This window comes from Amyelois transitella, chromosome Z, assembly GCF_032362555.1.
Source record: "Amyelois transitella isolate CPQ chromosome Z, ilAmyTran1.1, whole genome shotgun sequence".
NCBI lineage: Eukaryota > Metazoa > Arthropoda > Insecta > Lepidoptera > Pyralidae > Amyelois > Amyelois transitella.
The window spans coordinates 4,662,510-4,689,016 of NC_083535.1; the positions used below are offsets into that span (position 1 = coordinate 4,662,510).

Below are 26,507 nucleotides of genomic sequence, written 5' to 3' on the forward strand. Positions count from 1 at the left end.
CTTGTGCGTACAATATGAAATGGGAATGGGAATGTAAATTTTATACACACATCTGAATAATTCAATATTAAGATTTAATTAAATACGCCCGTATAAAATATGGATTTTTGGGATTATCTTACCTTCTTATCGATATATTATCTTAATCAGCCTCATAAGTAAAAAAAGTCTTTTTGTTTGTAAAGTCATGTACTTATGTTTTTTTCTATTGAGCTACGGGACTATAAATATCTAAGTCAATAATCTTTTAAATACAAAGTATTCATCAAACGAAAAAAAAATCGTAGTTCGTAGAATATTTAAAATTGCAGAACATTCCTTTTTTAGCTTTTGAACGAAACTTATTTAAAAATACAACACTTATCTTTCCTCGAGAGGGCAGAGTGAGAGGCTTTTATCGTTAAAAAGTTTATAACACTACAAATAGAAAATGCTGAAATCAAAATCTTATTTTAATGTTAAGATCCTTTTAGGATTTCTCTGTAGTCAGTATATCGGGATCTATTTGCAACGGACTCCGGGAATGACTATTCGCCCATTAACCAAGACTACAGTGAACTGTTAAAAAGTACCTGCCACATGGAAAAAACAAATTAAAAACATTTTAAAGAATATGGGAGAAAAGAACCTACCCAAACATTTCTAAAAACTTTTAAGGTCATGAACAATAGGGCGGCCTTTTTGTTAACACTTGAATTGAGTTTGGACTCTACAAAGAGAATAAAAACGTTACGGAAAACGTGAGGAAATCTGTAAAATTCCCACTTCGAAATATAACCAACGCTAATAAAGAGTTCAAATTTGCGTCAACTTTTTGTAACCCTTATTTTCACTTTATTACCCTTATTTACAGACGTTTTCTGTCTTAACGAATGATATTGTACGATTTTTGCTTTGGAATGCCTAAAAAGCTCTTAAAATAGACTTGGATCTTTTTACTATTGGCCTTTTTATGAAGATACCAACGAGTATGATTAACCAATCACTTAAACTTAACTTTAACTTAACGGTTTTACATATAGGTGCGGTTCAATCCATGCAAATAAAATAATCTAACAATCCAATTATATCTAAATTTCATTTAGATGCCTAAATTTCAATTAACATCAATTAATCAATTGGCTAACAGTTAGTTTTACTATCCCGAGTCGCAATAAATGTCAATTAATTCAATTTCATGGAACTCTAGCTTTTGCCTGCTCACTTTGTAAGCGTAGAATATTGTTGCAAAGAATTGTTTCGTAATGAGACAAATACCAATTTATAATATAAATCATTTCATCTTGGATTACACGGCTGTTGTTGTCCAGGAGGCGGTGACCTCGTTCCGTTATTTTTCTCCAATTTGTCTGATTGTTTCTCGTACTCGTACAAACTGACTTATATGTCCATTGCTTCGCATCTTATCGGGCATCAAGCCAAGCAGTTTTCAGTTATAGTTATCGGCCTTCCCATACGAAATTGGTGCCTCAAAGGTGGCGCGGTCCCGAGTGCGAGCAAGATGTAACCGTACCATCGTGGGTGAATCTCTTTCATTGTGACCTCCTTTTATTCCTCAAGTAAAAACACACCCTGGACATGTATCCAGGATAACATTTTTAAAGTTAAGATTTATTACCGTCTTTTTAGTACTATGAAAGGAAAAATACTTAAACTGATTAAAAATATTGGTTCTGAGAATGAAATAAACTACTTACCTTCATTAAATAACGTGATTCCACGTGCGCGAAGTCGCCAGCTTATTAGTGTTTAAAGTGCTCTTATGGGGTTTTCTCCTTTCATCATAGAAATTAAAATATAAATTCATTGCGAGACTACTAACAATTTTACCGGGTTCATATTCATGTTGCCTTCTAAGTGTCAAAACTTTACTACATTATTTTGAAGTTTTAATTATTCGTTCAACTATTTACTTAATAAATATTATTAGATAACTTTTTAAACTATTTTATATTCGTGAAATTGGAAACCATGGTAACAATTTTTGCTTTATGAGATTTAATTAGAAAATTTAAAATAAATTTATTTAATTAAAAAATTTCATCGACCGCCGCTGTCGCACCCTAGCCAATTTTAAAATATCCCTATATAAGTAACAATCAGTAATTTTATAACTGTCAACAAATAAAATACTGAAATTATCTACTTACAATATTATAATTACTTTTTCTTCGAGTAGGTACTGCATACTATTACTAATACTAATGAAATTATGTCTTTAAGTAAACTGAATTAATATTTAATCAGAGCGGCTTTGCGCAGAACAAACCCGCCCTTTGCCCTGGCAAAGATTTGAATCGTCAATTTATATTACACAGAGCAGATGTCATGTGAGGCTCAAACTCACGCCTCACTCGGTGTAATACAAAGTCCATCAATGCTGCCCACATTGACGGACTCCGGCCCGTCCCCCACGCGCTCTAATGAGAATCATCCCTTAACCTCTAGAAAATTTCACCTGGACATATCTACTTACAATTTAACTCGACACAAGGCGTAATAGGTTAATTTAATAAATTCTATGTTATTATGCCCTTAAAATAAAATGAATTTCAGGTGTTCTTCAAATGTTCCAATAAATCATAGCGTTACAGAGGCTGCAAACTCTCAGGTACGTAACATCTATAATACCAATTATTTTTTCAACACTATCTAAAGTTTGCTGAACGTTGACAATATACCAGAAATATTTATCATTTAATTCAACATTAGATACTGGATACATTTCTATATAGGATGAGCCATATTTCTTACTCGTACAAAAATGTTGCAAATTAAGAAAAGAATGTCTAGAAATATTTTTTTATTGATTAAAGTAGGTTCGTGAACATTTAGATAGTGTTGATTTTCATTTTTTTAATTGTTTATTAATATTATTCGCTATCGTAATGTTTTGTCCCAATTAATTATCTCATGAAATTACCTAAATCTCTTAGGAAAGTAGACGTATCACAGCGTAGGTATCTAAGTAACATATCTTTTATATCAAAAGGTACAGAAAGATGAGTTTTCAGCCTACCTCTCCGGAATATGTGAAGCGTACATATATTTGTGCAATACCGAATATTGGTACCCGCCATCTTAATGAAGCACAGGGATTATTAAATAAGTCTGGAATCATTCAGTCGGAAGTTAATCAAATCATTTAATAAATCGCCGGCAAGTTCCAATGAAAAATAAACACACAACATAACATTTAATACAAGTTCGCAATATTTATAAAAAAAAAACATATCCGTCGGATGTTTTTTGCGCGTATTTAATACGGCTTTATTTTAATTGCAGTACTTGGGCAAACATAATACTTTGTAATGTTTGAATTGGGGATCAATATAACCCCGCTCATCTACCGATACGCCCGGATTCGCGGGATATATTTTTTGAAGTGTGTTTTAAACTGCCATGGAAAATTATCATGTTGTTGAAGAGGATTTAAATACAAATAGAGTGGAAATATTTTTAGGGATTAAATGATATTTGCAGTGCGCATTGGTTGCAAAGTGATAAAATGTTGCAACAAGCTAGGATTTTCACGAATTATGGTAACACGTCTCCGAGCTACCCATCCATCGCGTCCGTTAAACTATATCGGAACTGTTAAGTTTAATTAATTAAGACATATTCAAGTCGTAGGCACTAACGCGTATTGAACTGTCCTCTTTAGCTCATACTACAATGGAGCAATTATTTACTGCATTTGTTGCAACCACGACAAAACGAATAGGATAAAGAATACGAAAAGAGGGACTAAGTTTGAAAATTGACAAAATCACAGATATATAATTATCTAGATATGTAAACCAAACTCGACCATTTTTTCTGCCAACATATTTTAAAACGCCGCGTGACGTAACAAGACGCCTCGGGGCGCAACTTAAATGTAGGGTCGTCGTAATAAAATATGCTTAAGTGTGTGAACTGATCCTTAGAATAGAAAATCCCCTATGCAACTAACTTTTGTTGACAGATTTCATAGTTACAACATAGTAGAAAACAATGATACATTTTTATATTTGTTACTATTATTTGATAGTTGATACCCAATGAAAGTTTCGAAACGAGGTTCTTTATGATGTCTAGCTTGATTATATATCTGTGGATATTGTATATTTATGATTTATATTTAATTTATTTTAATATAGTTTTAGAATTCTGTGTAAGTGGGTAGTACACTAAACTTATTTTTCAATTTACAGACACAACTGACTCGAAAAGAGATATGCCAAAAACAATACTCAGACATTTCGACTATTAACGGTAAGTGATATTTTTTTATATTTTTCAGTAAATAATGGGTTTCACGTATCAACCTGTTGTATGATAATGTTTTCATATTGCTCAGAGCCACAAGTTAGCATTTACGGTACCTACGTTATGTATAATTTTAGGAATAAGATTTTCCGTAATGTTGATTCTTCGTTGGACATACTTTTAACTTTTATTTGATTTATGAAGATTATTAAATATCTTAGAATTACATTTAGATACGTGTGTACTTTCTTCTTCCTAGTTACAACATTCATAGCAATTAGTATGTAATACTCGTATTGTCAAAACTGAATAGAAATGAAAACCGTCAACCGAAGAGCGAACATAAAAAGAGGGATGAATATGATGATAAATAAAATAATGATAAAGCAAGAGGAGTTTCTAGGGACCATGGCAAGTGGAAAAACCTAAGAAGAACGTACCATTACGAAAGAGTTAAATCCTCCGTAAAATAAATTACTCTTCAGCACTATGTATCTTTAAAACTAAAAGAGAAACAACTTACTTAGACGCAATGTGCGTGTAAAAATTTTCAGCACCTCAATCGTGGCAAACAATCACATCTAAACATTTATGCAAACTCTCTTGCTGAACTATTACAACCAAGCGGTATCATGGTAACAGTTTGACAGCTGGATCAGGCAAACCGCAGAGGTACTGCACGGCGGTACCGCAATTGCTCAGTTCGACCAAAACCAAACCATTTTCAAAGTTGGAACGCAAACGTTTCAGAGTTCAATTGTTACAGTGTGAAGTGACTCAATAGTTCTATAGAAGACCGGCACTACTAAATCACCCATTATATGTATTTACGATATATCTTATAATTTTTTTATACATAATTATAAATGGTTATCACAGCGCTGTTTTTACCTTTCTTTCTTCTGAGTTTTTGTAATTATCTACTTATTCTCATCGAACACTGTAAAACTTACACCCAGAACGACACATTTCTAACTAACAAATATGACTTTTAAATGGATGATTTTATTTTCCATTCGTCAAACATCAGTTTTCAAATAAAAAAGAGGAACGGCAAATAAAACAAAACGATTCGTAAAAATTCCAAAACTTTTGTTCTCACACGATACAAAACATTTAGCCGGCGTTGAATATTTATGTCATTATCGTTATTGTCTGCAAATCGACTACGAAAAGTATTTGAATATTTTTGAAACAAATATTTCTCTTCAACTATTTATCAATAAAAATGTTTAAATTAGCAATAGGTATTTTATCTTTGCCTTTTAAATTTTAATTCGATTTCATTTATAGTATGTTCCAGATCTTAGATTTTTATACCTCATCAGAAATTGGTCTTCAGGCAATTTGAATCAAGACTACCAAAATTATTAAATCTAATTCAGTTACTCCTTTAGTAATAACCGCTACCGCGAACATTTGATAGGCAGTCTTTGTTAGCATATCCATTAAACCATCATATTAATGAATGGACAGTAGAATACAGTCGGACACATGAAATATTTATTTCTAATATAAAATCTGAGTAAGTCTTCTCAGCTCAATTTAAATTGGTAGCAGAGAGGTAAATGCTGGCTCACTGTTTGTATCGGAAAGGGAACATGAAGAGTACCTACTTGTTTTAAGTGAAAGTAAAAATGCTGACGCCATAAGTGGTCTTAAAGTCAATCAACAACGTCTAGATAAGAATACCCCCGTGACGTTGATACTGTTACAACTGGGTTACACGTGATAAATGTATATAAAGAATACGCAAAAACAGGTTCACAGATTCTTATAGAAAAAAAATAGATTTGATTTGATTTCTTCAATGTATATATCGACTGACGTTAAGAATCACTTCCAAACATAACCTTAAATTTGTTTGAAAATTTTAACGCTTACAAATCGTAGCCACGTGGTTTGCTTGGTATTATTTCGTAACTATAGTGACAAACACTATTTGCTCGAACCCTAATTCAACGTTGCTATGGTGTGTGGAAAGTTCGTACAAGATTAGTGAAATATTGAACATTCATTTTCAATTTTATGAAATTATTCACATATTTTCCACAAGTAAATTAAAACAAAGGCACGAATTCAAAAGCTATTCATATTTATTTTATATCTGTGCATTGCGTTGCGTTTATTATTTACGTATTTTTTGTAAACTAAAATCTACGTGATAGAGCTGTAAGTAATACGCTTTCAATATTAAACGAAGCATTTAAACGATCGAAAGTATTACTAGCCATTAACCGCAAAATTAGTGGTTGTAAGACCAAACGTTTATCCATTTGGTTAAAAGCAACATTCCAAAATTAACTTTAAAGTTAGACCTCCAGTCATAAGTGAGACCAAATCAAAATACCACTACAATTACTTTGGTCGTTTTTTCAAGATATGCGTATATTCATAGACATAACAAAATATCACTCTGGCATTGGTCCTAAATATAAATATGCCTGTGTGCTGATATAGACCAGTCATAGTTTTATTATGTGTGTAGTAATGATATGTCATTATATCATACATACATTAATCTTGCGGGGTAGACAGAGGCAACAGTCTTTTAAGACTGATAGGCCAAGTTCAGCTATTTGGCTTTAAGATAGAATTGAGATTCAAATAGGGACAGGTTGCTAGCCCATCGCCTAAAAGAAGAATCCCAAGTTTATAAGCCTACCCCTTAGTCGCCTTTTACGACATCCATGGGAGAGAGATGGAATGGTCCTATTCTTTTTTCTATTGATGCCGGGAACCACACGGTAATACGGTGTAGTAATGACATATAAAAAAATACATATTAATTAGTTCCTTTATTGCATGCCAGTCGACTGGAAGAGATCCTTTCATGGGATGAGTCCACCGTCGCAATTAATAATTCCTTTAACTACATATATTATAATAACACAAAATTGTACAATTTTAATCTGTAAAGAAAACCAAAATAAAAAGCACTGTAAACTAAGCAGCTGAAATCAAAACTATGTCATACATTTATTTAATTTATTCACTCATTCTTCACCTCTAGATGAGCGATATTGTAGAGGAAGAGATAACACTTGATCAGCAATTTATTTACTTTGCGAAAATGGATGAGCCAAAAGAGAGGGACGGTAGCACCATAGATCTGCACAGAGCAGACTATTGGATGAGACAAGCTGATGTTATTAACGACAGAACTGTGTCTATGACGGATACAGGAATACTTTTCTTCAAGTTCAGGTTCGTAACCTTTAAGAGAGGTTTCTCATTGGAACGGGAACGCCTGGGGAAAATATTTTCAACATTTTACTTTTTAATAAAGCGTTAAAGTAAAATTATTCATCGATTAGTAAAATTTAAACTTCTTCCTATCCATTTAAAGAAAATAATCATATTTCTGTGGCATATACACTTGATCAACGTTAGAGGTACATCTGAAAGTAAAAAAAGAACGGAAACTTCACAATGCAGTGAAAAATTAATTTAATAGATTTTAATAATTTTTCATTTTAAAATTTTTGTAGGTTGGTTAATTGCTGAATTGAAACAAAATAATCCAGCATCAAGCTAATGTTTACCATAGTGAATATTGTTCTGAAAATATTGCGCAATGTAACTGATTATGAAGTAAAATTTTATCATAAAATTTATGCGTAATTATGAACTGTCATTCAACTACATGCCAATTTAATTTAAGGTTTTTTGAGCAATTTAGTTCAGAAACTGAATTCTGATGCACAGAAATCTGATTACACTTTTATTCCGATTTCAATGCGTTTATCACAAAACATTTCCGCTTGCACACAGACAGCAAGTAACTGATACTCTAGATGCTAAGAAAATATTTAATTATCTACAACTCAATGTTTTTATAAAATACTTTCAGTAAATCGGAAATAAATTACGAAGAATTTGTACACTATATTACTGAGTTGGCTGACTTGAAAAAAATTAATTTGGATAATATTATATCAGCTCTATGCAACTGTGGCACACCAGGAACCGTGCCAGTCAAAGTCCCTCAGTACAGGGACTACTTCCTCACGTGGAAACCGAAAAATAAGTTAGTACAGTAAAATTACCATTTACACATGTTTTGATTCACTCAGAATTTCCTTAATTCTTACTCGCACTTACATGCGACATCGATTGGATCTATGTCATTGTTTGTGGTCAAACAGACTAGTTTTCGTTTGGGCATAGTTTTGAAATACTTATTTATTGCGTTATAAATATATCTAAATCCTACCACTATCTCCAAATCTCAATTACATTATTAAGAATCCCTTATTACTTACTTAGGTAATAAATTCCAAAAAGTAGCAATATAATTTCTGTGTTCTGTGCTTATAGATAACTAAACTACTATAATATATTAGTGTACTAATGCAAATGAATTTATTTTTCCTCACAATTAAAATCAATAAAATTGTGTAAAAAGTAAAATAATTTAACTGTAAATGGGAAGGGGGAACTCGCGATACTCAAATACTATCTCTTCATAAGCATACATTAACTACAGATCAAACAAGAACGCCCAGAGCCGTGTCAATACATTTAAACTTTAAATTCTTGATAATTTAACATAAATGTTAAATTATCAAGAATTTAAAGTTTAAATGTATTGACACGTATGTATTAACATAAATGTTAAATTATCAAGAATAATATTTGCCAAAACCATTAATATATTTGCGACTCTTGTAGTTATTAATAGCTATACGATATCAAATAAATAGTTACATTATTTACATATAAGTAGACTGTGTTTACCCTGAACACAATTCCATGATATTCGACATTAAACTTTTTACGTTAAAGTTCAAGTTACATAAAACACTGATACGATCGGTTCAATCAAGTTTTTCGTGTAATTAACTAAAAGCACATTTGGCTTTTGATTTACTGCCGACCTGCTTCCCGTAGTCTTTTGTCATTGGTCCCACCCTAAAACCGACTACTCACACATTCAATGTCTTTAAAATTACGACGTTTTGCAAACGCTAATTTAAGTTAGGACCGGTAACATTAAAGGTCTGTTTCTACATCAGTACCAGGAACATGGCTCGTTCGGAGAACGCGGAGGTATGAATGGCTTCCAAAAAATTGAGTCGAACTTACTACGAAGGCTTATCACTCGACATTACGCGTGCCAGCAATGAAAATATTGTCGTATAAAACCCTATGCCCTCACAAACATCCATTTAAACTGAACTGAAGTTGTAGGAAAGTCCACACTTTGAATTATGTGTGCTTCAGGTCCAAATAAATTGTTATGTATTGCACATTTGACCTTTTCCATTTCAGCCGTAGGACGTCCAGTGCTAAACATAGACCTCCCTAATTACTTGTACCTTCCCTAAAATAATTATAATGGTCCTATTCTCGGAACTACGTATTTTTCACCAACATCGGACTATAGTAATTTTTAAGCATAAGTTAAAATTAATTTCTAAGTTGCTCTATTAAACTGTGTGTCTCTCTCTCTCTCTCTCAGTGTGAACTGACCTTTATACATTTACTTTTACCAGGCTACTGAATATTCCTGACGATGGAAAGGATTATTGAAATTTTGAAGAAATTATCAAATTGTCTGAAATGAATTTACAAATCATTACGTAACAGGTATATATGTAGTTTTAGAGGCCAAGTATTCTTAACGAAATTGTTTTTGATTTTAAATGAAAATTACATTTCAACGTATGATAAATATGTAATGATCAATCTCATATCATACACATAATGAAATTAAATAAACTTGGTATTGTCTCGCAATTTTTAACTTTAGCTTTTGCTCGGAACTTCGCACGAAATTTTTTTCCAAATTAATTTTGCATTCTATTTAGAAAATAAAGTTGTTCAATTTTACCATATGATCACAGAGCACTGAAGTCAACCGCGCCCGGACAGTGGGCGATATTTGGACCTCTGTGATTAAGAAACGTTTTGTAGAATAGTTTTAAAGCCTTTTTACTAGCACTAGAAAACGGTCTTTCAATTATACTTTTCTGTTATCAATTTCAAACTGAGATTTTTGACAGACTATGAATTAATATTGTAATATAAAATCATTCATAATATTATTAAACCAAATTGAGATATCTTATTTGTTTGACTGGTACGTATTTTTTTAAATTATATTTTAGTTTTTATGTTTTGTTTATCTCCACGGGACTACATTACTCAAAGAACACAATTTTAAACTTCTCTACAGGTAATAATACCTATCTGAAATTTTTGGTCAGTTTGTATAGATAGCCCCCTGGATTTCCATATAATTGATTTATAAATAATCTTTTTTAAATTTACTTATAAATAATCTATTTGTAAATCAGTTGCTTATACTTAATAAGCCTACACCAATAAAATTATAACAGTGAATTAGGAAGGTACGATTATCTGTACTAGACCGAAGCATCTTTTCCTAAAAATTAAAAAGTTGACGAGATGGGGCTTATTCTTTTATAATCGCGACAATGAGTCTACTCACTTATAAACATTTAATTATTGTGGGAGTTTTATGTGTATATTTTTTGAGGCTTTTTAAACTTTTACTAACAGCGTGGTTTTAACATCATTTTGTGTAGAACTAAGGTACAATGGGAGATGAAGAACAAGCGACTTTAGATGGACAATTCGTGGATTTTGCCAAAATGCTAGATCCCAAAGGAAGAAACGGTACTACGATCAACCTGTACAGATTAGATTACTGGCTGCGACAGGGCAAAATAATAGATGATCGGAAAATAACTATGACGGACACCGGGATAATCTTCAATAAGTTCTTGTAATTATTAAGTCTTTTTTTTTTGTACCGTCATATGTATTTGTAGTTAATTGTTGTAAATTGTGTCTACGGGAGTGATTTATAAGAACAAAATCCTAATGACAAAATTTGTTGTGCGTAGCAGTTGGTCCACGAGGAAAACGCGTTACCGTTAAGATAATAGGTCTCGAATTAAATATCAGTCACTGTGCAAATAGTAATATTGCCAACATTCTAGATGCGTACTGAAGCGCTTAAGCATTTTATTTTAATCAAACTTACCTACGAACAAATTCCCCATAATATGATTTTGCACAGTTAATAAGTAAAAACCTTTCTTTTCTTACCACGTCTTTATTTATACTAAAACAAAAAAATCTCTTTCCTTTCCCGATAAAGGATATTGCAGATAAGTCATTGTAACTCTCATATAGCGATTTCCTTCTAAAATAAACTTATCGTTGGAATTCCTTTAGAGCCAAATATCACCAAAATTTGATCATGTATTTTATTTACTGTAATAACTCAAAATCTAATTTTGCATCTCCCCTTAGATATGCCCCTCTGCCAAAATGTTGAACCACGATCATTCATAGATGACTTTACATGTGTTTGTAAATTTGATGTCTGTGTGTCTTAAATTTCTTTATGAATGCGAACTTTTTATATAGTAAACTTTTCATTTGTATGTTTCATTGGACCGTGAGAGTCATAACAAACCTATTTTGCATAGAAAATTTTGTCCACATTGTTGGTAATCTCAGCGTTTCCCGTAATCAATATATCATAAACCAAGATGTTCTTATTAACTTTTATTTCATTGTTAACATTACAATTAACATTGATCCTAACCCATTGCAGTAAGTCAGAAATCGACTACGACGAATTTCTAGAGTTTTTAGAAGATCTAGCAAATTTAAAGAGTCTTTATTTAGAAAAACTGCAGGAGACTTTGACCAATTGTGGTCTCCCAGGCTCATGTGCTGTCTTTGTGCCCCAGTATAGAACCTTCTTCGATACTTACAAGCCTAAGGAGAAAATGTTGTTCTAATAAAAAACAACGGACGATTCTTACGTTACAATATTTTTCTGCTATTTATTATCACTAATTACTTTTCCTGTACTCTTTCCTCGTAATGTTTATCTTTGTGTACGTTATAGGATAGCTACTAATGATATTAATAATTTTATTTATTGTTATGTTGATTTAAGAGAGTTTTGATTGGCTCTAAATTCCGCTATCGATATGTAGCGAAAGGATACATTTGTCAGCAATTTGGTTACAAAGTACACTGATACTACCATGACAATGGTGGATTATTTTTTTGAGTAGGTACGTTATTGTTAATTTCTCTGTAATTTAAAAATATGTAAACTTATTAATTTTAAACATGTCATTTTGAAGTGCTACATTTAAGTTCAACGTTAAGTTATTTCATAAAATCAACATAGCTAGATTGATTATATCTAGTTTAATTATATACCTAGTCATTTTTGTTCAAATATTGTCGGTAAATAATAAATACCTTTATGTCACTACTGGCTGGATTTTATTACATTTGCCCTCAAATCCGCCGGATTATTAAACGAAAAATCTTCACATTTTCCATTCCCGTTGGAATTTTGTTGTATTCTTTTAGTATACTTTTTAAACAGGCATGTCAATTATTAGCTTCCTACACCTTATAGTTTTGCTAGTACGTTATATTTGCAATCAGCCACTAAGTAATTACACATTAACTAAGCGCAAAACTAGGAAGAATATTATTTTTTTTTGGTATATCTTTTTTTACCAGGCGTGCTTTTTACGTCTTTGGTTTTAGCATTAAGGCTGCTCATGCTACTTAGTGACCTGACATGTTTTTAAATTTGCGCACTTTACTGATCTGCTAAATTCTGTGCTATTCTTTTAAGACTAGCAATCAATGAACGAAGTGTTTTCATCACTCTACAAACACCAGCATCTCCATCGACTAGGCACATCACAGAACCTCTGAACATGAAAATAAACTCTTTCATCAAAGATAAATCTTTTTGAATTTTTAGTCTGCCTAACGTCAAACATTTTGTCACCTTCATCTACAGTAATGCCTTTTTCACACAAATTTTAATTTTTGATATCCCCTTTATTTATCTCTTATTCACATATCGTACAAGTAACAATCGGTAAGTAAAAATGATATTTTTAACAGATTACTTATACTAAATAATTTGATAAAGGGAACAAAATATAATATTGGATTAGCCGTACTAACGGAATGGGAATGAATTTGCTGGCAAAGAGAAAACATAAACTGACTGACTTAATGCTAACTTACTTTATAGAGTGAGCATTCCTTTGAATATAGTCTGTAGAAACGTATCATGATTAGGGTAAGGATTAAAGAAAAAGGTTATTAAGTACACGATGTTAATAATTTTACTGTGTATAAAGGTATAATGGGTGATGAGGAACAAGCAACTCTTGATGGCCAATTTGTAGATTTTGCCAAAATGTTAGAACCAAAATTGAGAAGTGGAGAAACTATCAACCTATATAGAATGGACTACTGGCTGAGACAAGCAAAAGTACTAGATGATCGTAAAATTACAATGACCGATACAGGAATAATCTTCAACAAGTTTTGGTAACTATTTTGTTTTCTATAATCATCATTCATAAATCTTAGCACTTAGTTGAGTAATTAATGGATAACCTGATTGAGATAACATTGTCTTATAGTTTTGTTAGCGATAACACGTAGGAGTTAGCTGAGACCGGATTACCATGTATGAAATTGAGGCATTGTGTTCGCAATTACTAGATGAAGTTGTGTTTTAAGTGTTATAATATATTACTACTGAAGAAACGAACACCGGAACAAGTACGGTTAGACTCTGAATCAATTTCTGTTATTTTAATTAGATAACTAAATCTATTCTTGCTGTTATAGCTTCTTATTCTTTTAATTTAATTCTACTTATACTTATACTTCTAATTCTAAAATATAATAAACTTATTCGAAACGGGCGGATGCATTGCTCTCAGCCTGTTAGGCCTATTTACCGAAGTGTTCAGTCAGTTTCTAAAGTCCATTTCCTTTAATGTCCCTTAACGTGAGTGTCTATTTCCCAGAAAACACACAGGTAAAAATTAAAGTACCATGGAGTGAATGTTTAATTATAAAAATTAATTTAGTCGTGAAAATATATATTCTTTGTCCAACCACTTATTTTAATTTTTAACTGCTCATTTAATGTACTATAAATTTACCGATATGATTTCGTATGTCAATCGATTTCACATTTAAAGAATTGAAAAAAAATCGTGTTTGAAAAATAAATACAAATTCAAGTAGGTAATAAAATATACAATCTTAAGAAATATTATGCAAAGTTGAAAAAAACTCCAGAAATACATACACCATTTTGTTCCGGGCTTAATAAGCGGGTAATTTGATCACCAACTACTAAATACAATGTTAGTAGCTGATCAATATTTTTTTTTGATTACAGTAAAACAGAGATAAAGTTCGATGAATTCTTAGAAGTCTTGGAGGAATTGTCCATTACAAAATGTCTGAACCTGGAGCATTTACATGAAGCCTTGACTAACTGTGGCCTCCCAGGCCAAACTCCGGTCGAAGTGCCTCAGTACAGTAGTTATTTCAGGACGTACAAACCTAAAGAAAAGATGGTGTTAAGCTAATTTATTATTTTTAATGCCATTAGTCTTTATGTTAAAGTTATTTTAATTATAATAATAATTGATATTGACGATTGGTGGCGTACAGCTACTGGTCAGTTATTTGCTTAAATTAACATAGTTTGTTTACAACAATTGGAAACCTAGGTGATAATCATGAACATAGAAATAGCAAGGGCGACAATATTTGGTGAAGTTAGTTTCTAAAAGTCAAATTTTTGATAATAGTTCCTGGGAAATCAGTTCATTTATAAAATCCTTTACACTTATTGTTTCTAAGATGTTTTAATTTTTAGTTTTAATTCATAGTAACTTTATTTGTTATTGTTGCATTATTGATATTTTGTTACATAATTGTATTGATAATAATAAATGTTTGATTTAATATTATTTTTAATTTATATGTTCAATACTTTTCAAAGTAGTGATTTAATACAAATGTAGTCATACGGATTGCTGTAAATGCTAACTTGTGCCTCTATCTTGTGACGCTTGGCAGCAAACACGAACAGGTGAATTTCAATATTTTATATTATTGCTACCCACAATCAAGGTTTATTTGACATTGACAAAATCATTTTCTTCTAGGTACCAAATATTGTGGAGCTATCGACGATGGGTATCTATGTTGGCCTCCCACGCTTGCCGGAAAAACGATTTACCAAAAATGTCCACCTGAAAGATTGAGCGACACGAACAGTTAGTATTCACTTACTATTGGTTGAGCGCGTTAATTTCTTCGCGATGTTTGACAGTAGTTGTTTGATTGGATGTTCAATCCAATATCAATGAAATATCAATTATCATTTAATTTTTTGCCATTAAATTTCCAAATATTTAATTTAATCGCGACACTGTTTTTATCGCGCGAAAAACTGTTGCTTTCTCGTTCACGTCGTAATAAAGAGCTAAAACAGCGACAGCTTCTCACGCACAAAAACGTCGCTCGTACCACGCTAAGGAGGCAGTTTTTAGTCTTATAGTTTTACTTATTTCCAGAAAACGCTTTCCGAGTCTGTGGACCTAATGGAATCTGGCTAAATCGTAAAGCCACGGAATGTAATCCTGGCTGGACCAACTATACTCCCTGCTTCCCAGGAGACGTGCGCAATTTACTTACCAAGGTTTATGACAATGAGCAGGATGCCCAGGTAAATAAATGTGACATTTTCAGAATTTTTATTAAATAGTGCAAATTTGTCACTTTTTCAATATATACTCCAAATTTAAAGCTGTCTTTGAATCAACACAAACTCTAGCTTATTTATCTTCTTCATAAAATTTTTTGATCAGAAAAATTTTAAGGCTACACACTGTTTATTTAATATCGTATTTTTTTTTTTTATTTAATTTTACAATATATTAGCTTTATTAAAATTTTATTTCATCCGTAGAGTTACACTTGAAACTGCATTCGCTTTTCGAACAAATATTTTTTTTAAGTACAGTACGAAACTTTTGATTTTGCACTTAAACATTTCCTTAAAAACAGGTGAAATTTGATATTGCTGAAAAAACCAGAACGTTGGAAATTGTTGGCTGTTCTGTGTCGTTGCCAGTATTAATCATATCTTTGGCAATCTTCATGTATTATAGGTAAGTGTGTGTATTTTTTTACTCAATCGTAAGGTAAATAAATATACTTTTTAATTTATCCTTGAAACAATTCACATGAATGCATCCACTTAACTCTTAACCTTCATCATATGAAAAGTTCATTCAGAGTTGGTTTTTCTTCAATTCTAAAGAAGGTTTTGCTTCAACAGTAGAGTTAAATGAAATTTATTGAAAAATAAGAAATGTTTAATAATGATGTTGTTTATATGGTACCTAACTATTTCGGGTAAACATATGTATTAGGAAAAAAAATACCATCATTTAGATAATTAAACCTGATTTTAGATCTCTGCGCAACACCAGAACACGGATCCACAAAAGTTTGTTCACCGCTATGATAGTTCAAGTTATAATCCGTCTAACTCTGTATATTGATCAGGCTTTGGCGAGAAACAGGATAAAAGATGGCGTGTCAAGTGATGCATACTGGTCCATTGGAAATATGGTAAGTGGTATATATATTATATATCTAGTATATATATTTCGCCCGCAGTTCCGTCCGCGTGAAAAGTACCCTATGTCCTTCGCTATACTCCTCCATATTCACACTAGGTATGTTTGCAAAAGTGAATGAATATCGGTTTAGTAGTTTAACTATGAAAAGGTAACAAATTTACTAATAAAATACCGAAAGTACCGATTATGCGTCGATAGTGGGAAAGCCGTCGGTGGTTGAATTAGATAAGGTACTGGTTTAAATCTTTCTTCGGTCAATGTACTCAATTAGGTACTTTATTCTGAGTTATGTATATCAGTTTGAGTGATATCCAATGCTCGATGTTGAAATCGTGACGAAACCATGATTGTAGGTACCACTTAACTAAAGAGTTTCATCATTCAAAATCTTTTGCACATTGTTAAAATATAATGAAAAAAATGTCTTAGATTTAATAAAGTCGACTTTTAATCGTACATACCTAAAACCCAATAATGTTGGAAAGCTTGGCAAGAGGCACGGAAGCCCGACCAATTGCATAAGTCTGAATGCTCACGGAAGTTTACAAGTGGCATTCAAATATTGGCGACATCGTTTATACTTGTACTCATGTACATTGTATTTGGTTCGAATATTTCCAAGTTGAAAAATATAACATAAAATAAAAGTATAAAGGTGTCCCTTCCCGAATTTTTTGCTTCGCACACTTTTTATTTGCAGTCTCGAGAGGGAAAAAGAAAAAAAAATCACAAACACCTATCACGACGTTGCTCCATACGAGGTAGATAGAGCCTTCAGTCGGGTAACACAAAGACTACTTTTGTCTGGATGGGTTTAAGAATTGAAATTAACGCATAGCACAGATTACCCGGGAAGTGATCTGTGACGCATAATCACCAGTTGTTTAATAGCTGAAACCTGGATGCCGTTTTTAACGCGCGATAAACTATTGCTCTTTCGTTTTTTATTATGACGTGAAACGGGACGTATTAGTATTCCGCGCGATAATAACCGAATCGCGCGTGCCATACTATAGGGGCTTATCTTGATTGAGTTTTAAAATCTATGTTTTAGGAGATAAATAAATATAATAAATAAATATATACGAGACAAATTACACAGATTGAGTTAGCCTCGAAGTAAGTTCGAAACTTGTGTTACGAGATACTAATTAAACCAAACTTAATTTTATAATAAATACTTACAGTAAAATCCCGATTATCCGAATCCCGATTATCCGAACATCCGATTATCCGGACTCGCGTCACGGCACCGCGCAACTAGACACGTAGCAACAAGTTGAAACGCGCCTCCGAATGTTTACTCCCGCTCTCATCTCAAAGAAGAGACTGACACTGAGGATGAATGTCAAAGACCATCTCACGCAGAAGCTTTTGAAGCTCTAGAAATAGCTTTTATGTGGTTTGAAAGACAGGAGGAATCAGATTTCTAACAGCTGTTACAACTGAAGCGCGTCAGGGATTTGGCTGCAATGAAAAGATGTGATTGAACCACATATACATATGTATAATTGTTTTTAAATCGTTTTGTCTAAACGACATAGGTACATTATGTCAAACTCATTACATAATATAACATTTAAATTTCAAATATTGTTTGATTTGACTATGAAATCGATTATCCGGATTTTCGATTATCCGAACTACCACTGGTTTTAATTGATTCGGATAATCGGGATTCTACTGTATATAGATAAACATCCAAGACCCAGGCCAATCAGAAAAAGTTCTTTTCTCATCATGCCTTGCCCGGGACCTCCGATGTCATAGATAAGCGTACTACTGCTGCGCCACAGATTTGCCATTTTAGCATTTAGTCTTTCTCTATTGCGATCTAAAAATTTATTTATTTTCAGCCATACCTTTGCGAGGCGTCTTACGTTCTTCTGGAATATGCTGGGACGGTAATGTTCTTATGGATGTTTATCGAAGGTTTATATCTCCACAACATGGTGACAAGTAATTCTTTGAGATCCCGTTGGTCCCACTCGACGTACTTTGCTCTGGGCTGGGGGTTCCCAGTAGTTATAACCGGGATTTGGGCCATGACGTCACATTTTCATTACCGACAGGAACCTGCTATTAGGTTAGTGAATCAGACTTATCAATATCTTATCAATCATTCCAGTTTATCATTGAAACTGTTTATTTTTATTTTGATTTTTTTCAACAGCTTAGACTCAGATAAAATGGCGTTCTCCGTTATTCTCATACTCATCGTGTTAGAGTATTTTTGACCTGACCTTTCGCCAGGACGTCCCCGATTACATCAAGTTAAAAAAAAACTAAAATAAAGAAAGTGCAATTATTCACAATCAGAACCTGATTCAAGTGCCATCATTTAATTGCTAATGTTTTTTCAGCTGCTGGTACGGATATAACTTTACCTCATTGTATTGGATTGTACAAGGACCACGATTGGCGGTGATAATTGTAAGTAAAGAATGATTGCTATTTAAAATGAAAACATTCTAAATATTGATTAACAGACAACTTTAATTAATAAAGACAGCAGCACCAAAACTTCTACAAATGTTTTTTTTTTAGATCAACTTGGTATTCTTATTGAACATCATGAAAGTTCTTATAATTAAACTGCGCCGGATTGTAAGTAATGACATTGTTAAAGTGAGGTAAATATCAGACCTGTATTAGGATTAATCAAATTTTATAATTATTCTTAATTTTAATCATAATAAAAATATCTGTGTGCAATAAATTATAATAAAAATACATTTTCAGGAAAGCAGTACGTGCAGCACTTGTTTTGTTGCCACTTTTGGGTATAACCAACGTGCTTAATATGATTGAGCCACCTCTAAATTCTGTATGGTTGTTTGCTCTGTGGAGTTATACTACACACTTTTTAAGGTCTTTTCAGGGGTTTTTCATTGCTCTCATTTACTGTTTCATGAATGGTGAGGTAAGCTAATATATATTTTTAATAAAACATTTTTTGTTGCATTACTACAGTGTGATTAGACTTTATTTTTTATTAGTTATTAAATTATTTTCGTTATATATTTTATAATTATTGAATGTATAATTATCTATTTTGTAAAACACTTTTTATATATTTTTTTAGAAATATCATTTCGATTAATCCAAGACGATTAAATTTCAAGTGATTAACATGATAAAACACAGTATTGTAGTGACGTTATATTTTGTAGGAATACAATTTCAATAAATTCAAAACTTCATAGATTCATATATTTTTTATTAATTTTTTTTTGTGAAACATCCTAACTCACAATGTTTTATTTTTATTTGTAAACCACTGCTCCAAACTTCAAGTGTTGCAAGGAAGCCTTACCTTTTGTCCGGCGTCATTAAACCAAACAAGGATAGCTGGAGAGAGCTGACTCCTTCAAGCCGTGATAATGGTAGCTTTCTTAGCACACATTTTGAAATAAAATAAAGGAATAATTAAATTACGAAAATTATGATTTTTTATACCTTTCGGGTAATTTATAAAAATGTCAGTACTTATTTATAAAAAATCGCGTGTTAAAATACACAGCCTCCCATAAAAATTGTTCCGTTCTGTTCTCATTAATACACTTAAAAATCTATCAATCCTCTTTTTCGTACTTACATATAACATTAAGATAAAAGATTTTAATTTGCTGTTTCTTTGTTTGTAATGAAGACCAATACAAATATCAGAGTAAGACAAAAAGAAGTGTCATACTCTCCTTGTTCTTGAAATTCTTACGGGAATGAAACCTCACGAGAAATTAGTTAGGTAAAACACATATTTTTTTACGTGCAACATTGTAGAAAAAAGAAAGCTTCGTAGTCAAGTTCAGACCATATCTAGAAATGTGCATTGCAGGTTCGCGGAGTACTTAAAAAACAATATGACGACCATATGGCAATGCGGGCCCCCGCCAGACCGGGTCAGACCAGACCCAGGGGATGTAACCAGCGCCATCAGGAACAGAACAGGTTACTTTCGTATAAACAGAAACATGGACAATATTCCATAGACCATAAACATTACAGGTTTAAAATAACATGTTCAAATAAGTCAAGTTTTGTAATACATATATGTAATAACAACCTTTATGATTTGCGTGGTTATCGAACAAGACTGTAAAATAAGTGCGTAATCTTATGATGTATGCAAAACAGCCGCTTTTTTATCAATATACGTTTCTGTCACTTGTTAAATAATTGTGATTAGTTTACTCAATTATATTATTAATTAAGTCGATACTCTAAGGTAAAAAATCTGTTTAGTGCCACTTTAATTTTCTCCCCAATGCGATATGCCAAGCCGCGTATCAAAATCAGGGAATTAACTGTTTGACAGATGGTTCTCAAAGATAAAACAATATTCCACAATGAAACAATGACATTATTTTATAGCCGGTTTGACAGCCAGACACGGTTTAGTACCTCCTCGTAATATGAACGAAAAATCATATCAGCTTTTCATCCGTAAATGAAAAACGCCCACGGTTCAATACTAATACTTTTTCAATAGCTTTGATTGCCATTGCCATTTAACTTAACCTTTAGTTAAATGGCAACTTTATCCAATTCACTGAGAAATTCAAGCCGCCAAGAAAATGAAGAATAACGTTTATACTGAAATTTCTTTGGGTACAATTTAAGGGCTCACCAAAATAGCTTTTGTTTTCCAAATTTTAGTACCCAGTAAAATAAATTAACTCCATATAAATTAAAATCAATCTATACTTAGTTTCCCAAAGCAAAACGTATTAAGCTTCAAAATAAGTATACACACGTCAGAATAATCGTACGTTGTGTACAAATATTCTTTTTGATTGCCAAAATGGATAAATGCTCACCAAATATTGTTTCACTAAAACAGTAACATTGATACCAAAATGTACAGTTCAAATTTGCTTTATTGTAATCAAATTATGTAACCAAAATCCAAAATATATTATGGTCAAGCTAAGATTACGTAATATAAACGTAATATATACGTAAAATATAAAGTGCCATTGATTATTTTTAAGTACAAATTAATCTTATAAGATAAGATTGTATAAGACTGTAATTATTGTGTTCCTTTTGAAGTGCCATTGATTATTCTTAAATTAATCTTATGAACACTTTAATAAAATTTCTGTTTTAATTTAGATTTTTTATTTCCTCATCTACCAATGGTTTGTTTCAGTGTATACCTTAGTCATTATGTGTTGCAATAATTGACAACAAAGTAATTATGTAACTGCATAAAAATATATAATTAAATGCATAATGCATTAATTATGTAACTTGTGTTTGGTTTAATCAATATTATATTTGGTATGAAAATGAAAAAAATATTTGCGGTTTACTGTAATTTTTTCCCTCAGCATAGATAACTAAAATGAAAGTAATAAAATAAAATATTGGTAACATCTCATTAGCGATAATTTAAAAAATTTGGACTCAAATTGACTTTAAAGGTGTGTATTTATTTTTATAGAATGTAATAAAAAGCAAAATAGCTTTATTTCTAGAATATTTTGTGATACACAATTTGGTGAGCATTTATCCGTTATGGCAGGCACTTCGAATTTATTGGAAGTAATATAGGTGCATTTCTGGTAGGCGTTTAAACACAAGCCAATTTCTTTTAGTATTACCCCACATGTAACATCAAACTTTTTAGCTTAATAAATGCTTTTTAATGTCATTGTACTGTAGTTACTAAAAAAGAACTTAATACAAAAAACTAACCAAAATTACTATCTACTCAGTAAGTGACCGATTATTATAAACGAATTTATTCTAACTTTGCATTTTTTTAATGAATTGTATATAAGTAATAATTTATTGTTTACTTAAAGAAGTAAAACTGAGCTCAATTTATGTTAACATCCAAGATCCGTGATCGGTTTAAATTGACGACTTTATATTTCGAGCTGCATGCCAATTAGATGTGACTGTACCAAACGACATTTTGTATCGCCGCCTTATTCTTCCTTATATGGATATATGTAGAATTTGCGATGATTCTGGGATGTCTTATGTCTTAAAAATGAGAAAAAAAACGCACAATCCTCAAAACAAAAACAAAATTCCTCGTCATCACCAACGCCTTCCAAAATGCGAAGAAGTTCCCAGACATCGCTCATTTTGCACTGCACTACTTTTTAAATGATTCGCTTATGACGTCATCAGCATGTCATCTTTCCTTGACCACGGCGCCCGCCCAGTGAACTGATTATTATCTATGGCGCGCTAGGGATGCGCTAAGAGTTGAAATATTACATTTAGTATTAAAAATTGACTTGTGGTATTAATGATAATTTCTTCTTTTATTCATGTAGCAGATTATAGCTTTATGTTTCTTACATTCTGTTTAATACAAATATCAATAATATTATAAGCATATAACACAATCTGGTTAATTTTTAAACAGTTTTCAAGGAATTTATGTATTTCACATTACAACACTAGCGGTCAAACATAGACGACTTTGGCGTGCTGGACAAAAGTACATGTGTTTTAGTTTAATATTTCTCAGTACATGTGGATCTAAAGTTCCTGTTTTTTACCCTCACATGTTGCTGAGACTTTCTTTTTTTGAGGAATGTAGAATTAAAATACCAGATATAATTTCCAATGTCTTTATTTATTATTTTTATGGACTGGGTTTTTTGTCAACTACAGACGTCGTTGGCGTACGGAGCTCGCAAGTGCTGGTCAGACATAGGTGACTATGGCATCCAAAAGGTTAATAGGTGCGAGCCGATTCATGGCTCATTGAATGAGCAATGAATGAGCCTCATTCATGTTTGCTTTTTCTAACAGCACACCATTTCTCAACTCCCTACAATATCTCGTTAGTGGCTCCTTAATTATCTCGCCAATGCGATATGCCAAATCAATTGATGAACCCTGAATCTCTTATCCTCTTGATATTTTTGTAATTTGTAAACAAACAAATATCATAAACACGTAGTTTCTATACGGCATCACAGTAATTTCACGACATAAATCCAAATCCGACATCCGCACGGAACACTGTAACGAGGGATGACGACGACGCACACATGGGCAATAAGACAATTATTCAGATTTCTGAGGACGGCGATACGTATAATGGGCGTTTGACACATTCGCATCTTGTGTAGGCTCTGCATAGGGATATATACGACACTGCTGTAAAATATAAGAGAGTCTTTTTGTGGTTGTAAACATTGAGTATCTCATAATAATCTCATACTTTGGGGATAGTCCTATCCGTGTGTCAAGGCAGACAAGGTCTTATAATAACAAATTAAAGTCATATCAAACTATCCACTACAAAATCTTAAAGAACATCTCTATATAATTTTCTAATGCTCTCTGAAAACTTCTTTATTAATGAGTGGGAAAGTGGCACATTTTTCAGGAACATATGCTGCCCACGCCGCTCTGAGCCGGAGCTGCCATTGGACCGCCCGGCCACTCCCCACCCAAGCTATGCTGTTTCGGAGACCGATGTGGATGTTGAAACCCCTGGCGAGTGAGTAATATCATGATTTTTTTATTATTAATAGGTGTTTTACTGTACCTTAGCTTGAGTGCTAATCAAAGTGGGTGAACATGGTAAGGAAACCTGCGCATTTTGGCAACTGGATCTGCAACCGTGACCTAATAATATAAATTAGGTTTCCCTGCAATGGTAGCGGAGGTCAGATGGGAGTCGCTTCGTGCAAAAAGCTGACTCACCCAATCCAGACTCACGTTTGTGTATTCTATTTTTTTTTTTACAATTTTACCAATACTTTTCTTCACATGTAAATTGACACAATTTACAACATTCGAAATTGGAACGTAGGTCTATTTAGTTTTTCTTTTTTATTTTCAGGTCATCGTAAACAGAGTTCAACGCATTAGTATGTTTATTTTGTTATTTTTTTTACACCTTATCATTTGATTTTTTTAACACTAACCAAAATATTAAAACATTTATTATTTAAGTACTTAACATATTTACTAAACAGGTTAAGTTATAGAATTTGGCATAAATTAGCACTATCAGTCACCATAACGTATTCATCTTATTTACATAACTAATCTCGTTTGATTAAATTTATCCACTGGTCTAGCCAACGAAGCATTTTTGTAGTCGAGCTTTCAAAACAATGTACGGGTTGTGCGCCCGTCTACCAAGTAAATGAAGCCTTTATGCTTGACGAGCGCGTGTGGTTGATAGCAAACAACATCGAACCATGTTTAGTTCTTTTTAACCATACGGCCATTTTACATCCTTCAGCTTTGTTAAAAAATTGGCGGCCGACTTTTTTTACACGGAATTTAATTTCATTTTATTTTTTTCATGACACCAAACAAAAATAAACATTTCTTCATTTTAGATTTCTAGTTGATTACTTGATCACTGTGATTTAGTGAATTTATTTGGTTTATTTTTTTGATTCCTGTGTGACAAACATTTTATAAAAAAGATTGACACATATCTACCTAAAAATATGATTTATTCACATATATTTCACATGATTGATGTGCAAATATTACTTGCAACGATCTCTGCATTGCATACATCTATCGCCTCATCCTTATTCAACACCTATCTATGCACTTTTGAATTGATATTTCGCAATTATATAGACACCTTTTAAACAAAAATTGCAAGGTTAGACTAAGATCTAAGATTGTATAGTAATTTGATAAAAATTCATACCACACATCCACACGCCCTACAGCGCCCTCGGCTACATTAAAATCACTTGTTAACTTTGTTATTGAAAGCAGTTCCGTTTTTAATCTATTTTTCATCACATGCCCATTAATCACATTTGCACCTATAATTTTTAACGTTATTTCATGTAATGCTTTTACTAAACCGGATCTCTAATCTAAACGTGCTTATTTGAATTAATATTATTATGTAAACACAATTTGCACAAATTAGGTTCACGTAAAGCTACTATTTTCGGCTGAATTTTTTTAAAATGAATTATTAATATTCACGTTACAATTATTTATTTACAATTATAAACAATTTACAAAGTATTTGATTATTTTAGATATATATATATAATGCAATATTCATAATTTTTGTTTGGTTCAGGCCGCCGCGCCCGCCCCGCCAACACGTGCGCAGGATCAGGGGGATCCCCGTGGACCCGTCGATGTACAGCACCGGCGAGATCCCACGTGTACGTAACATTTGCCAAGTTGTTCCTGCACCAATACCACCAATACCAGTACAAACCCGCCATCGCCAGAATTTCACTTTCTCAGTATTCTTCCGTTAAAAATCTTGGATCAAATAACGGAGTATTTGGTATTGAAAAAAAATACATCGATATAGATTCTAAATTTTAACAGGTTGGTAAATCTGACAAAATCATTTCTAAATTAATATACATATTTTATTTATTCAAACATCAAAGTCGGTAATCAAATTATGTAAATTTTTAATTTACAGATGTTAACATTATAGATAAAATATATATAAATTAATCTCAGCTGAAGCTATACGCACTCATATAAAAACATATTTTATGTTATTTTATGAATGCAATTTATTTACAAAATAGTGAAATTATACTTAGAATGTTTGCCACCACTCCGTTTGATGATTCAAGTGCTTATAAAATGGCTATGCGAATTGTAATCAGTTAGTAATTAACAATGTTCTCTACGTATTTTGATTCAAAACAATGTTTGTTAAAGATGTTGTTGCGTAATCTTTGGCATTCAGCTTTTCTGTAGTGATTAGAATAGTTACAGTTAATCTTGTTAATAATATATTTCATATATCTCATGCAATAGATGCAGATTTAA

The 26,507-nt window shown here is 32.2% G+C and overlaps 3 protein-coding genes across 7 annotated transcripts in view; all 3 read left to right on the forward strand.

Annotated features, from left to right (window-relative positions):
• The window catches only part of LOC106134056 (PDF receptor), a 40,334-nt gene that overhangs the window by 10,875 nt on the left and 2,952 nt on the right, over window positions 1-26,507 (forward strand). For 3 of the 5 annotated variants that reach the window (XM_060953652.1, XM_060953654.1, XM_060953653.1), the window contains 11 exons: window positions 2,557-2,611; window positions 4,197-4,257; window positions 15,258-15,368; window positions 15,669-15,820; window positions 16,162-16,265; window positions 16,572-16,731; window positions 18,599-18,828; window positions 19,106-19,175; window positions 19,290-19,375; window positions 19,485-19,665; window positions 20,581-21,350. In XM_060953652.1, the coding sequence (XP_060809635.1) occupies window positions 2,557-2,611; window positions 4,197-4,257; window positions 15,258-15,368; window positions 15,669-15,820; window positions 16,162-16,265; window positions 16,572-16,731; window positions 18,599-18,828; window positions 19,106-19,175; window positions 19,290-19,375; window positions 19,485-19,665; window positions 20,581-20,844 (1,474 nt within the window). In that variant the 3' untranslated portion in view covers window positions 20,845-21,350. Of the gene's footprint in view, window positions 1-2,556; window positions 2,612-4,196; window positions 4,258-15,257; window positions 15,369-15,668; window positions 15,821-16,161; window positions 16,266-16,571; window positions 16,732-18,598; window positions 18,829-19,105; window positions 19,176-19,289; window positions 19,376-19,484; window positions 19,666-20,580; window positions 21,351-24,090; window positions 24,220-24,564; window positions 24,593-25,788; window positions 25,877-26,507 lie in introns of those variants that run through there. The other 2 variants (XM_060953655.1, XM_013334010.2) reach the window with 2 other exon arrangements.
• On the forward strand, window positions 10,818-12,035 carry LOC106134057 (tubulin polymerization-promoting protein homolog). Its single transcript, XM_013334011.1, has 2 exons — window positions 10,818-11,005; window positions 11,846-12,035. The coding sequence occupies exons 1-2, from the start codon at window positions 10,818-10,820 to the stop codon at window positions 12,033-12,035; spliced, it is 378 nt and encodes a 125-aa protein (XP_013189465.1).
• Window positions 13,424-14,672, forward strand: LOC132903954 (tubulin polymerization-promoting protein homolog). The gene is made up of 2 exons (XM_060953680.1): window positions 13,424-13,611; window positions 14,480-14,672. Exons 1-2 carry the CDS (start codon window positions 13,424-13,426, stop codon window positions 14,670-14,672), a joined length of 381 nt encoding a protein of 126 aa, XP_060809663.1.